The sequence below is a fragment of the Canis lupus genome, chromosome 31, assembly GCF_011100685.1.
Source record: "Canis lupus familiaris isolate Mischka breed German Shepherd chromosome 31, alternate assembly UU_Cfam_GSD_1.0, whole genome shotgun sequence".
In the NCBI taxonomy this organism is placed as follows: Eukaryota; Metazoa; Chordata; class Mammalia; order Carnivora; family Canidae; genus Canis; species Canis lupus.
The window spans coordinates 13,125,166-13,136,880 of NC_049252.1; the positions used below are offsets into that span (position 1 = coordinate 13,125,166).

An 11,715-nucleotide genomic window follows, 5' to 3' on the forward strand; every position below is an offset into this window, starting at 1 on the left:
CAAACCAAGTTGTGCACATTGCCTTGCCATTTATATTCTACCTCTCTCCACCAAATGGTGATTATTTTGCATATTTTGAAATGAAACATCAATTGACCACTTTAATAAATCATGTTAAAGATAATTTCTTTCCCTCTCTATCTTTAGCTACATCTAATTGTTTGTATTTACAGCAAACCTCCAAGAGAAGCTGACAGATTTTCTGCCAAAACTGCTCGATTGTTCTACTGAGATTAAAGGTTTTCACGAACCACCGAAGTTACCTTCATATTCCACACATGAACTGTGTGAGCGGTTTGCCCGAATCATGTTGTCCCTCAGTCGAACTCCTGCTGATGGAAGATAAACTGCACACACTTTCCCTAAACACACTGTATAAACTTTTTTTAGTTCTTAACCCTTGCCTTCCTGTCACAGGGTTTGCTTGTTGCTGCTATAGTTTTTAACTTTTTTTTTATTTTAATAACTGCAAAACACAAAATGACTATACAGACTCTAGCCGGACTACAAACAATAAAGCTGAGAATCGCATGGCGCTCAGACTTTGTTTTAACCAGGACTGATGTATAATTACAAATCTGATTGATTTCATTATGGCAAAACCATGCTTTTGCCACCTTTCTGTTACAGTATTACTTTGCTTTTTTCTTTTATCTACAGCTTTCCATTCAGTCTGGATCCTTCCATGACTGCAGCCATTTAAGTGTTCAGCACTGTGTACGATACATAATACTTGGTAGCTTGTAAATGAAATTAAAGAATAAAGTTTTATTTATGGCTACCTATGTGTTTGTTAGCAGGTATATTGTATATTAGTGTATTATTTTAGTTATATATAAATGAATTTTGTCTGGGGATTGTGTAAGATTGGATGGACAGATGACTAGATTATTACAAACTTTTAATTTTTCTCTGTTAGCATATTGGAAATTTACTAAATATTTGACACTTAAATGTATCTATATTTTTGACTAAGTTGTTAAACTTAGTGGCACCTAAACCTGTTTTGAATTCAAATCAGGTTTTCACTGAAGTAAGCGGCTGATATTTAAGTCAACCACACTGAAACTTTTAACTTTTTCTTAGATTAACCTTTTATTTTTTTATGTATTTACAAATAATATAGCAAGGTGATTATTTCAAGAGATACCAGAAAAAAGTACTTGAATAAGGGCTATTTAATAGTGAAACTTATAAGAAATCTGTATATGTATATACACACACAGACACACACACATACACACATATACACATTCTTCATAATGGAGGACAATGTTTTACATTATATAATCATTCTATTTTTGTAAATTGTATACCACTTTAATTGAAAATGTTCTCTACTAATCAACGCTGTGAAATGAAGTTGATATTGTTAAACTAGAAGTTATGAGTACCTTACCTGCTTTTATTTTCCTCCTTTTCAAAAAGAAAAAGCTGTAGAATGTTTTGTAGATGGAACTGCTGTTTAAGATTAATGAAGTAATATTGTGAATGAAAATCAATGCTTTAAAGGTAATCATGTTACCAATAACCTATTTTTGACTTTATAAAAATTTCTTTATAAATGATACTTTGTTAGCATAGTAAAATATATCATTATACTATGTGTATGTTTGTTATAGCGCCGCCAAAACTTGAACTCTTTATAAGTGCCTCTCATAAAAGATCTTGGACAGAGGAGGAAGAAGAAAATATTAAGCAATTATGTAACGTTCCTTAAGGTATGAATGCACTAGAGGTATTAATGACAAGGAATTGGTACTAATTTTATCTTAAGGTTAGATTTTGCACATTGTAGCTACCAAAATGTGTTTTGGTTTAGATTTTAAATTCTCTACTAAGCAGAATTAGTATCCTACATTGGTTTTCAGATCCTGTCCAAAGTTTTAAAACTCCATATGTATCAGCAAAGTATTTGTAAAGTATCTTCAGTATTCTGTGATATTCTACAATAATGGTAAAATTGTCTGTGTTTCTGTGTATAATTGACCCACTGAGACACAAAGTGCTCAAACACCATGTGGAAATTACTCCCTTCACAAGGCATATCCAGGGAAAATCGTATGTGGTTCTTATGCTGAAGGTAAGTATTATTATTGTTTTTACTTTCTACTTAAAAAGCCAGCTTATTCATTCCTGTTAATCACCCTGAAGTACTCATTTTTTAAAAGTGACCTTTTTCAAGACCTGGGGAAACAACTTGCTTTTGTATCAATATGTTTCAATCCGGTCTAAACTGGACCAGGGCAGTAGATAAAACTGTCAGCATTTTATGCACCTGAAATTGATGCTGTTTAATTTCCATTTACCTCTGATCCCTTATTGGAAGCTTTTCAGTATTTCCTTCAGTTGTGATGTCAAGGAAGTAACTAAAAAAATCATTTTCTTAGTTTTAGATTTATTGACACTAAGGTGGATTTTCTCCTCCTATACCTAATTCTCTAGAGTTCAGTATCTTTGTTTATGATTCAGAGTTGTTGACTTCTGCTTCTGAATCCTACTGCATCCCCAAAAGTACAGTCTCTCAGATGCTTATGAGCAGTGAGTAGGGATACCCTTGTGTAATCATTTTTTGTTGTTTTTTAAAATTTATTGTACGTCATTAAGCAGATTCTATATCATTTGTTGTGCCCATGATAACTTTATCCAAAGTATGTATATTTATCTCAGGGCTGCCATGACTAAGTACTACAGGCTAAGTGGGTGGGTTATCGAACAAATTTATTTATTTTCTCAGAGAAAATAAATTTTACACCAGTCATACTGGATGAGGACCCCACCCTTATGACCTCATTCGGCCTTTAAAAGCTCTGTCTCCACATACGGTTACCTTGGGTGGAGTGGTTTCAACGTAGGATTTTGGCGGTGGGTGACACAATTCAGTCCATAGTGTGTGACAGTGTTTATGTCCTCCTTTCCAAACACAAAAGTATGATAGCTTCTTCCCTTTAGCCTCAAGATTACAATGCAAGTATCCATGGTTCTGCTGTTATATCTGCTTTATTGTTTTTACTTTCACTGTTTTCTGAAAACCATGTTAAAGCTATAGCAAACCAAGTTAGGAATTGCTCACAATGCATTCATCTAATCAGTATCAGTTCAGTGTATTTTCATTGAACAGATCTTTGTTGAGTTAATGAAATACTCATGTTGACTGCCCATGTTTATGTGGGTTTCTTTTTCTTTTTTTTTTTTTATGTGGGTTTCCATCAGTTTCACTTAACTTTGTACTGTTTCTACTTTGCTAATGTTTTTATTCTTACCTGCTCCTCTTCCCTTTTCCATCGCCCTTTCCACCCTCAGCCCAGAGGTAACTACTGTTAACCATTGTGGCCATGTTTGGGTAATTTTATGCAGTGTATACACAAAAGTATTGGGTTTTGGGGAGGGAGCAGAAAAAGAAAGGATCATCTATTCTATGCATCATTTCTCCTCCTCACTTCTAGTCTTTCTGGCCTTGAGTTCCTTCTTTTTCTAATAAGCTTTAATAAAAGTGACAGTAATTAAATAATAAATACTATGACACTAATAAAAATATGAGTCATGATTGAGGGGACTATATATACAGCTACACACGTGCATTCACATTGGAATTTCAAATATCCTTATTCATTCTATGTATAGTTTTTCTCAATGGCTATTTCAAACCACTACCATTCTCAACCTCCTAGTCCATGCCAGCTCCAATAAAACAGGATGATTTTTCCTTTGCCTTACCAAGAAAATGGAGCCGTTGGATATGATACCCTTCAACTTTTAACTTCCATACCTATGCATTTACAGTTAATTATTAGTTAACCAAGATCTAATAAGAGGTGGATATTATTGATAACCCAGTGTTAGGAGGAAAATATAAAATCAAATATGATGTAAAATGAACTTACACCTTTACTTAAAAGTACATCCATTATTTGGGGGACATATTTCCTCTTCTGTAGAATTCAAAAACTGTACTCTTTGCCTTATTCCAGCGCAAGCCAGTAAAGCATCAGTTTGTCCTTTAGCAAATGGTTCTCACATTTTCAGTAATCTAGAGCTAGACTAATATTCTTAACCTTGGTTGTGCATCAAAAGCACATGAGGAGTGTTCTTTTAAAAAAAGTGTCTAGGTCCTATCTAACATGGATTCTTAAAAGACTTTTAAAGTGAGAACTAATATGAGAACATTTGGTAGGTGTTTCTCCAACTTTATTTTTTCTAAGAATCAACTCTGCCATTACCTTGAGAGACTAATAATGGAGTCTGACAAAAGCAGGACGGAAAAATTTGCTTTTTGCATTCTTGTATGTTCCATGAAAAGGCAAGTGATTTACATTTGCTGCTGCCCCCCTCAGCCATGGAACATGCCCATTTTAGTATGTGCTCCAGCCAAAGCTATGCTCAAATGCTGCCTGGGTCTGGATTCTGGGTCAGCTGTTTACTTGACCAGCTATGATTCTTCAACTCTTCTGTCTTTCCGTGTTTCTTCATCTAGAAAATGGGATTATAGTATAACCTACTTTATAGGACCTTAAAAGTTTAAATGGGTTTCTATATATAAAATTCTTAGAAAATATCTGCCACATAGTGTTCAATAATTGTCAGACTTTTTTTTTTTTTTACAAAAACTTGTCGCTATTGATTACTCCTGATTTTCAGAATCTGCCTTCCTGAGACAGGCTTCTTTGGACTACTCTCATTCCTTACCTGCATTCTGTATCATTTCTTTTTTATCCTACTCCTTAAAACATGAGTGTTGTCAGGGTTCTGTACTTGGCCCTCTAACTCTTCACCTTTCCTGGATAGTTGTGTCTACTAGTTTATCTTCTTGTACTGCCTACATGCTGATGATTCACAAGCCTGTGTCTCTAATTTCTAACCAAACCAACCTCGTGCATTTTAGATCCATATATGTTTCCAGTTGTCTGGTCAACATACAGACTTGGATATTTCACAGGTATTTCAAACTTTGCACATACACTGCATTCATCACCTCTTCCCAGACCTAATTATCTTATATTCCCTTGGTGAATGATATAATAATCCAGACATGGGGAATTATTCTTTTTGTTGTTAAAGTTTTTTTTTAATTTTTATTTATTTATGATAGTCACACACACAGAGAGAGAGAGAGGCAGAGACATAGGCAGAGGGAGAAGCAGGCTCCATGCACCGGGAGCCCGAAGTGGGATTCGATCCTGGGTCTCCAGGATCGCGCCCTGGGCCAAAGGCAGGCGCTAAACCGCTGCGCCACCCAGGGATCCCTTTGGGGAATTATTCTTAATTCTACTTTTATTTCCCCTTGATGACCAAGTGTCAACAGGTCAAAATTGTTAATACCTTGCTCATGCATTTCTTCACTACTATGCTGATGAGATCTCTCATCTCTTAATTTGGACAATTAGATTTGGTCATTAATGGCCCTCTGTCAGCTCTTTGTTTTAATTGAAATACAGTTGATATACACTGGCCTCTTTGTCATTGATCTTTCCCCTTATAGCCCATCTTCTATACTGTTGGCAGAACAATCTATCAAAGAGGTTTTATATGTTTGTCTTTGATTGCTGGGCTCCTTAGAGAGAGATACTATCCTGTTTTGTTTGTTTGTTTGTTTGTTTGTTTTTAGTATCCTGTTTTTGTAACCTTAGCATCTGTTAAATTAACTGGCAACTTAATTGAAGAGTAGTCTTACAGGTTCTCTGGTTTTCTAGCCAGCCATCTTTTTTTTTTTTTTTTTTTAAGATTTTATTTATTTATGCATGAAAGACACAGAGAGAGAGAGATAGAGAGAGAGGCAGAGACACAGGCAGAGGAAGAAGCAGGCTCCAGGCAGGGAGCCTGACGTGGGACTCGATCCCAAGACTCCAGGATCATGCCCTGGGCTGAAGGCAGACCCTAAACCGCTGAGCCACCCAGGGATTCCCTAGCCAGCTATCTTTGACCCTCATCGTTTGATATAACCACCAGCCGTATGTGACTCTTTAAATTTAAACCAAATAAAGTTAAAATTACTTAGTCATACTAGCCACACTTCAAATGCTCAATAGACTCATGAGACTACTGTGTTATATCCAACATATTGGATAACATGTTTTAGAACATTTCCATTACCACAAAGTACAGAGCTGCCGAAGACCCTCACTGATATTGACATCTTCCTTTATTGACAACACGAGAACATCGAACACCTTTAGAGTACTAACCTGAGCAAACCAGTCTTTAGTATTTGTCTTTTAAAATTTTTTTTATTTCATGTATCTATTCATGAGAGAATGGGGCAGGAACATAGGCAGAGGGAGAAGCAGGCTCCATGCAGGGAGCCTGATGTGGGACTCCATCCCAGGACTTCGGGATCACAACCTGAGTCAAAGGCAGATGCCCAACCGCAGAGCCACCCAGGTGTCCGGTATTTATGTCTTTTTATCTTGATCTTCCCATTAACCACTTTACTGCATCTGCTTTTTAAACTAGCCCTTCTCACAGCACGTCTCTGTCAGGAGAGCCCACAGGTATTTCAACAAACGAGATGTGGTAGAGGACAACCCAGAGATCTAACTGCAGGATGTAGCCACTATCCCTAGAAGTGAAGAAACAAAAGGGAAAGTTGGGGTAACCAGAACCTTGGAGCTCCCAAATAGGGGTCGCTGTGGACTTGATGCATAAACCTCCAAGATGGTTCACCACCTATCTGGTCTTGCTATTCTAAGGGATGTAGTGAAGATAGTTCTAGATGTTCTGAAAGTAGTTGAAGACTGGAATCAGCTGGCATTATTAAGTCAACACTGGTAAGATTGGCAAGCAAAGACAGAAGTCAAAGACGAAGTAAATCTTGCTTTCCTTTCCCTTTTTTTGTTTTTCTTTTTGTTTTCCTTTTCCTACCTTCCACTTCCCTCTAGTACTTACTGGCAGAACCTAAATGGAATGTAGCAGTCAAGGGGTCAGGAAAATGCAATTTTTGGAGTCCCAACCCCAGCATCACAGAGCAAAGGATAGAAGGGTGGAATTGGAGCTGAGAGACAATAGGTAAAGAACACTTTAGTTTCCTTATGAAAATTCCTTTCTGTCCAAAGATGTTCATCCCTAAAATTCCAAATATTCAGGAATGTATATGTAGACTGTCTCTGGGACCTCAAGGGTAAATGTACTAGTTCTAATTGGAATCATGTTGCTCTTTCTATCAAATGAAACCTTTTAATGATCCATTTGTACTTTTTAAAATCAGTAGCAGAAGGAATTCACTCCCAGACATTCATTCACATATATATTTTTATTTTCTTCTTCATTTTTTTCTTTTTTCTTTTTTTTTTTTTTTTGCATGCCTGCCACATACATAATCTACCAGGTGTACATACATAAGATTTTGTAAAACAAGAGTAATAACCCACGCAAGTCCATCTACCTGAAATTAGACACTTTGACATTTTAATGATAATCCTTCTGTACATCTAAAACATATGTCTAAAATTTTGGCTAAATTGTCAAATGGACCTTCACCAAAGCTATCTGATTATACTGCCACCACTAGAGCATGAGAGTCTATTTCTACAGGTTCAACATTGAATATTATCAGTTTTTAATTTTTTTTGTTTTCAGTGACAGTTTATTGTATTATTTTTATTTTTGGTGAAGGTGAAAATTTTTAATATGTTAATAGATATTTGTATTTATTGTGTGTAATTAACTGCTTATACTCTGCACTTTTGTGGGGGCCTGCATGTCCAAATTTACAGTAGCTTATATTAGGAATCATTAATTCTTTGTTATGAACATTGCAAAAATTTTCCTTCTGTCATTTATTTTAAGCTTGCTTATAATATTGTTTTATGACTTTTATTTTATGTAATCAAATCTGTTGACCTGCTTTATAATTTCTGCCTGATATTCTGTCTACAAAGAATTTTCCCTGTCCAAAATTATAAAAATCCTCATCCATGTTTTCTTCTGATATTTTTATGATTTATTTTTTATGTCAGTTCCTACTGCAGTTGGAAATTATATTAATTTAAGGAGTGAGGTAAAGATTAATAAATTTCTGCCAAGAATATCTAGTTGTCTAATACCATTTATAAAATAATTCCTCTTTTACTGATATAAAATGTAAACTCCACTAGATAATAAATTTTTATATTTAACATTTATAGAGTTCCATTTATGTTTTTGTCTATTCAGCTGTCATTACTAATTTAATCACTGTTGTTTTAACATTGATTTAAAATATTTTATAACTAATAAACATTTTCCTATCTAATGCATCAGCTGTTGCTCCCTGGCACATACACCTTTAATACTAATTTTTTTTCCAGAATTTTCTATACTCTTATAATCTTTAGATTTATTTAATCTTACTTCAAATAAAAGTTTTATTGGCATTTTGATTGTAATTATTTTGGCCTACATAGATTTGCATATTGAGAAATCATGGTTTCTTCACAATATTAACTCTTCCTACCCCAAAGAATATTGTCTGTCCTTTTATTAGGCTCATAGTTTCTTTACTTGGAGTTTTAAAATTATTTTCATTTGTCTTTAATTCTAGGTATCTGAATGTGTTTTAATGTTTTTTTATGGTGTTTGTGAATGAACCTCTCTTTCCAACTTTGAGTTTTCTAATTGAATACTATTGGAATGGAATGAATTGTAGCTCTCAGCCTTTTTGGTTTCAGGACGTCTTCACACTCGAAAATTATTGAGGACCGAACAGAGCTATTGTTTGGACAAGTTATATCTATTGCTATTTACCATATTAGAAATTGAAATGGAAAAAAAATTTATGATATTCTAAAATGATAAAATAGCAACATAACTCAGTTGTTAACAAAAATAATATATCTTCTAGAACTACCTTTGAACCCAGCAATTGCACTACTAGGTATTTATAAAAGGATAGTGATTTCAAGGGACACCTGCACCCAATGTTTATAGCAGCAATGTCCACAATAGCCAAAATATGGAAAGAGCTCAAATGTCCATCAACAGATGAATGGATAAAGAAGATGTGATATATACACACACACACAATGTGGCGTATATATATATATATATATATATATGCTCATATACAATGGAATGTTACTTAGCCATGACAAATGAAATCTTACCATTTGCAAGTAATGTGGTTGGAACTAGAGGGTATTATGCTAAGCAAAACAGGGTCAATCAGAAAGATGATACGATTTCACATATATATGGAATTTAAGAAAACAGATGAACATAAGGGAAGGGAGGGAAAATAAAAATATTAAAAATAATGTATTTTAAGTGAAAAATAGCTAGATTTTTATCTAGTCTGCCTTTTGGAGGCTAGTGTGCTTATATCATAAAACTGAGTCTTGAAGTACTAATGATAATAGCCCCCATCCCTGGTAATAATTACAAAAATTATGGTGTGCTAACACTTCCATACACCACATAGAATTAAAATTCAGAGGAAGGGAGGGAAAAATAAAACAAAACCTAAGCAGTGAGGAAGACAATAAGACTCTTAACCATAGGAAACAAACAGGGTTGCTGGAGGAGAAGGGTGGTGGGATGGGGTAACTGAGTGATGGGCATTTAAGGAGGGCATGTGATGTGATGAGCACTGGTTATTATATACAGCTAATCACTGAGCTCTACCTCTGAAATTAATAATACACTATGTTAATTGAATTTAAAATAAATTTATTGTGTCAGATTTAAAAAGTTCAGACTAGCAAACACTAAAAAGATTGAGTTTAAAAATAGGAATCATTTTCAAAGCAGTCATTCCATTTCTTTGAAAAACAAAAATTGTCTAAGTTTAACAGTTTGGAACTTTAGTATGCCTTTAGTAGTACTGGGAATTCCACAGTAAGACAACTACTCTTTACTTGGGTTGCACTTCCTTTGCCCCATATTTTGAAAATGTCTCCAAGAAAAAAGCTTATCTACTGCCCTCAATTACTGCAACACTGTACTGTCCATCATCCAAACACTGAAATGAGTTGCTTCAAATATTTCTATCCAGTTATGGTTATTTTTCACGGGAAATTTATTCTGTTATCAGCTATTCCATGATGGCTAAATCACAGAAGTCTATAATCTTTTAGAATATAGTATAGAGAAGAATATTGTTAAGATCCTGGCATAACAAGGGATTTCTTAATAGAAAAAATTACACATGAAGGAAATTTTTGATAAATTCAATCACATTAAATTAAAAATTCTATCCATCAGGAGATTCCCTAACATGAATAAAAAGACAAGACAATGTAGTAGGGGTAGATAGTTGCAATGTAGAAGAGGACAGTGGAGTAATAAAATGTTGTAAAGAGTAGGTTTATGGCTTGGGTAAGATAAATAGAGTTTTGGAAACATTCCCAGATGTTTTTCATTTAAAAATCAACAAAAATGGCTAAGAAAAACCAATAGACAGTGTTTTTTGACAAACTAAGTGACAAGACATTCTCATAAAATACAAAGTACAAGTAGATGGAACAAAACTATGGGGAACCACAATATTTTGGCAAGGCTTGGCAGATTTTGCAGATGTGAGTAGATAGCAAGTTAAAAGGGAAAATCTGTGTGTCCTAAGACCTCCAGAAAACAAATTACCAATAAATATACATAAAGTGAGAAGATTTCAATCTGGAATCTTCTCCAGGTAGATCTGAGAACAACTGGCGAGACAGAAGGCTCCACTGGCTTCAATACATGGATGAGTACAAAAGGACATGAGAACAAAGGTGTTGCAAGAAATCAGAGGGGGCTGAGGCAGTCTAACAAAAAGTCAAAAATAAAACTATTTCAGAAGGACAGAAGTTGCTGGGAATAGAATCCAGTTAAGATGGACCTAACCCAAAACTATTAATTATCTGACGCGTAAATTCCTACTCTTCCTGATGCACCATAACAGCATTCCTGTGTCCCTAGGAATTAGTGAAGATACAGTGTCTATTATTAATCTGAAGTGCTCACTTAGATCCCTTCTCCCAATGCACAAGCACCTTGGTAAATGGACAGCAGTCTCTTTAGGGAAAGGTTATGATTTAGAATATTTATACTTCCACCACATTATTGGGAGCTTTCTTCAGCTTCTTAGCCTCCCCTTCATTCAGGTGGCCCTGGGGCTACAAACTCTCGCATTTTTGGAATTGGCCAAGGGCCCATGACTCTTCATTTTGGTCATTCAAGTTGAACTCCCATTTATCAGATTAACAATCTTTTCTTCTTTAATTGGCTACTTAGCTATTTCAGTCCTGGGATACCATAGCAATTAGATGTTGCCAAAGATCACATCTTCCAGTTACTTTGACTTTGGCTATGGTGCCATTAATGTAACCATGCCCACCTTATCTCCGCTACTTCAGTGATGCTACTACATGCCCCTTACCTCTCTGTGATCATATTATTCCCATTGAATTCTGGGAACCTGTTCGAGAATAGCATTTCCCATTGTCATTTCTGATGCACAGAGAATAGCCACAAGAGTTCTTCAAGAATGTTGGTGATGACTTCATTAATATGTTTCCCAAGGATTTGATAAAGGGAGTATTTTCTGGACTCTTCAGTAGACATAGTAGGTGAATGAGCATGTCTTACATAGTAAATCTATTCCAGAATTGCAATCTCCCTAAACTTTTGGAAACTCCTTATATGGTATACCAAGCAAGTTCTGGCATATCAACATTGTTCAGTGTTGGCCACATGTGAGTCCAAGTTTCAGATAATGAAACAAAACTTTTATAGCTGCTCCTAGCCTTCATAGCCAACAATTGA

At 35.1% G+C, this 11,715-nt stretch overlaps 1 protein-coding gene across 4 annotated transcripts in view; it reads left to right on the forward strand.

Annotated features, from left to right (window-relative positions):
- The window catches only part of USP25 (ubiquitin specific peptidase 25), a 136,900-nt gene extending 135,299 nt beyond the window's left edge, over nucleotides 1-1,601 (forward strand). For all 4 annotated transcript variants that reach the window (XM_038581247.1, XM_038581248.1, XM_038581249.1 and 1 more), the window contains one exon: nucleotides 174-1,601. In XM_038581247.1, coding sequence (XP_038437175.1) covers nucleotides 174-346 — 173 coding nt within the window. In that variant the 3' untranslated portion in view covers nucleotides 347-1,601. The remainder of the gene's footprint in view (nucleotides 1-173) is intronic.
- The last annotated feature ends 10,114 nt before the right edge of the window (nucleotides 1,602-11,715 follow it).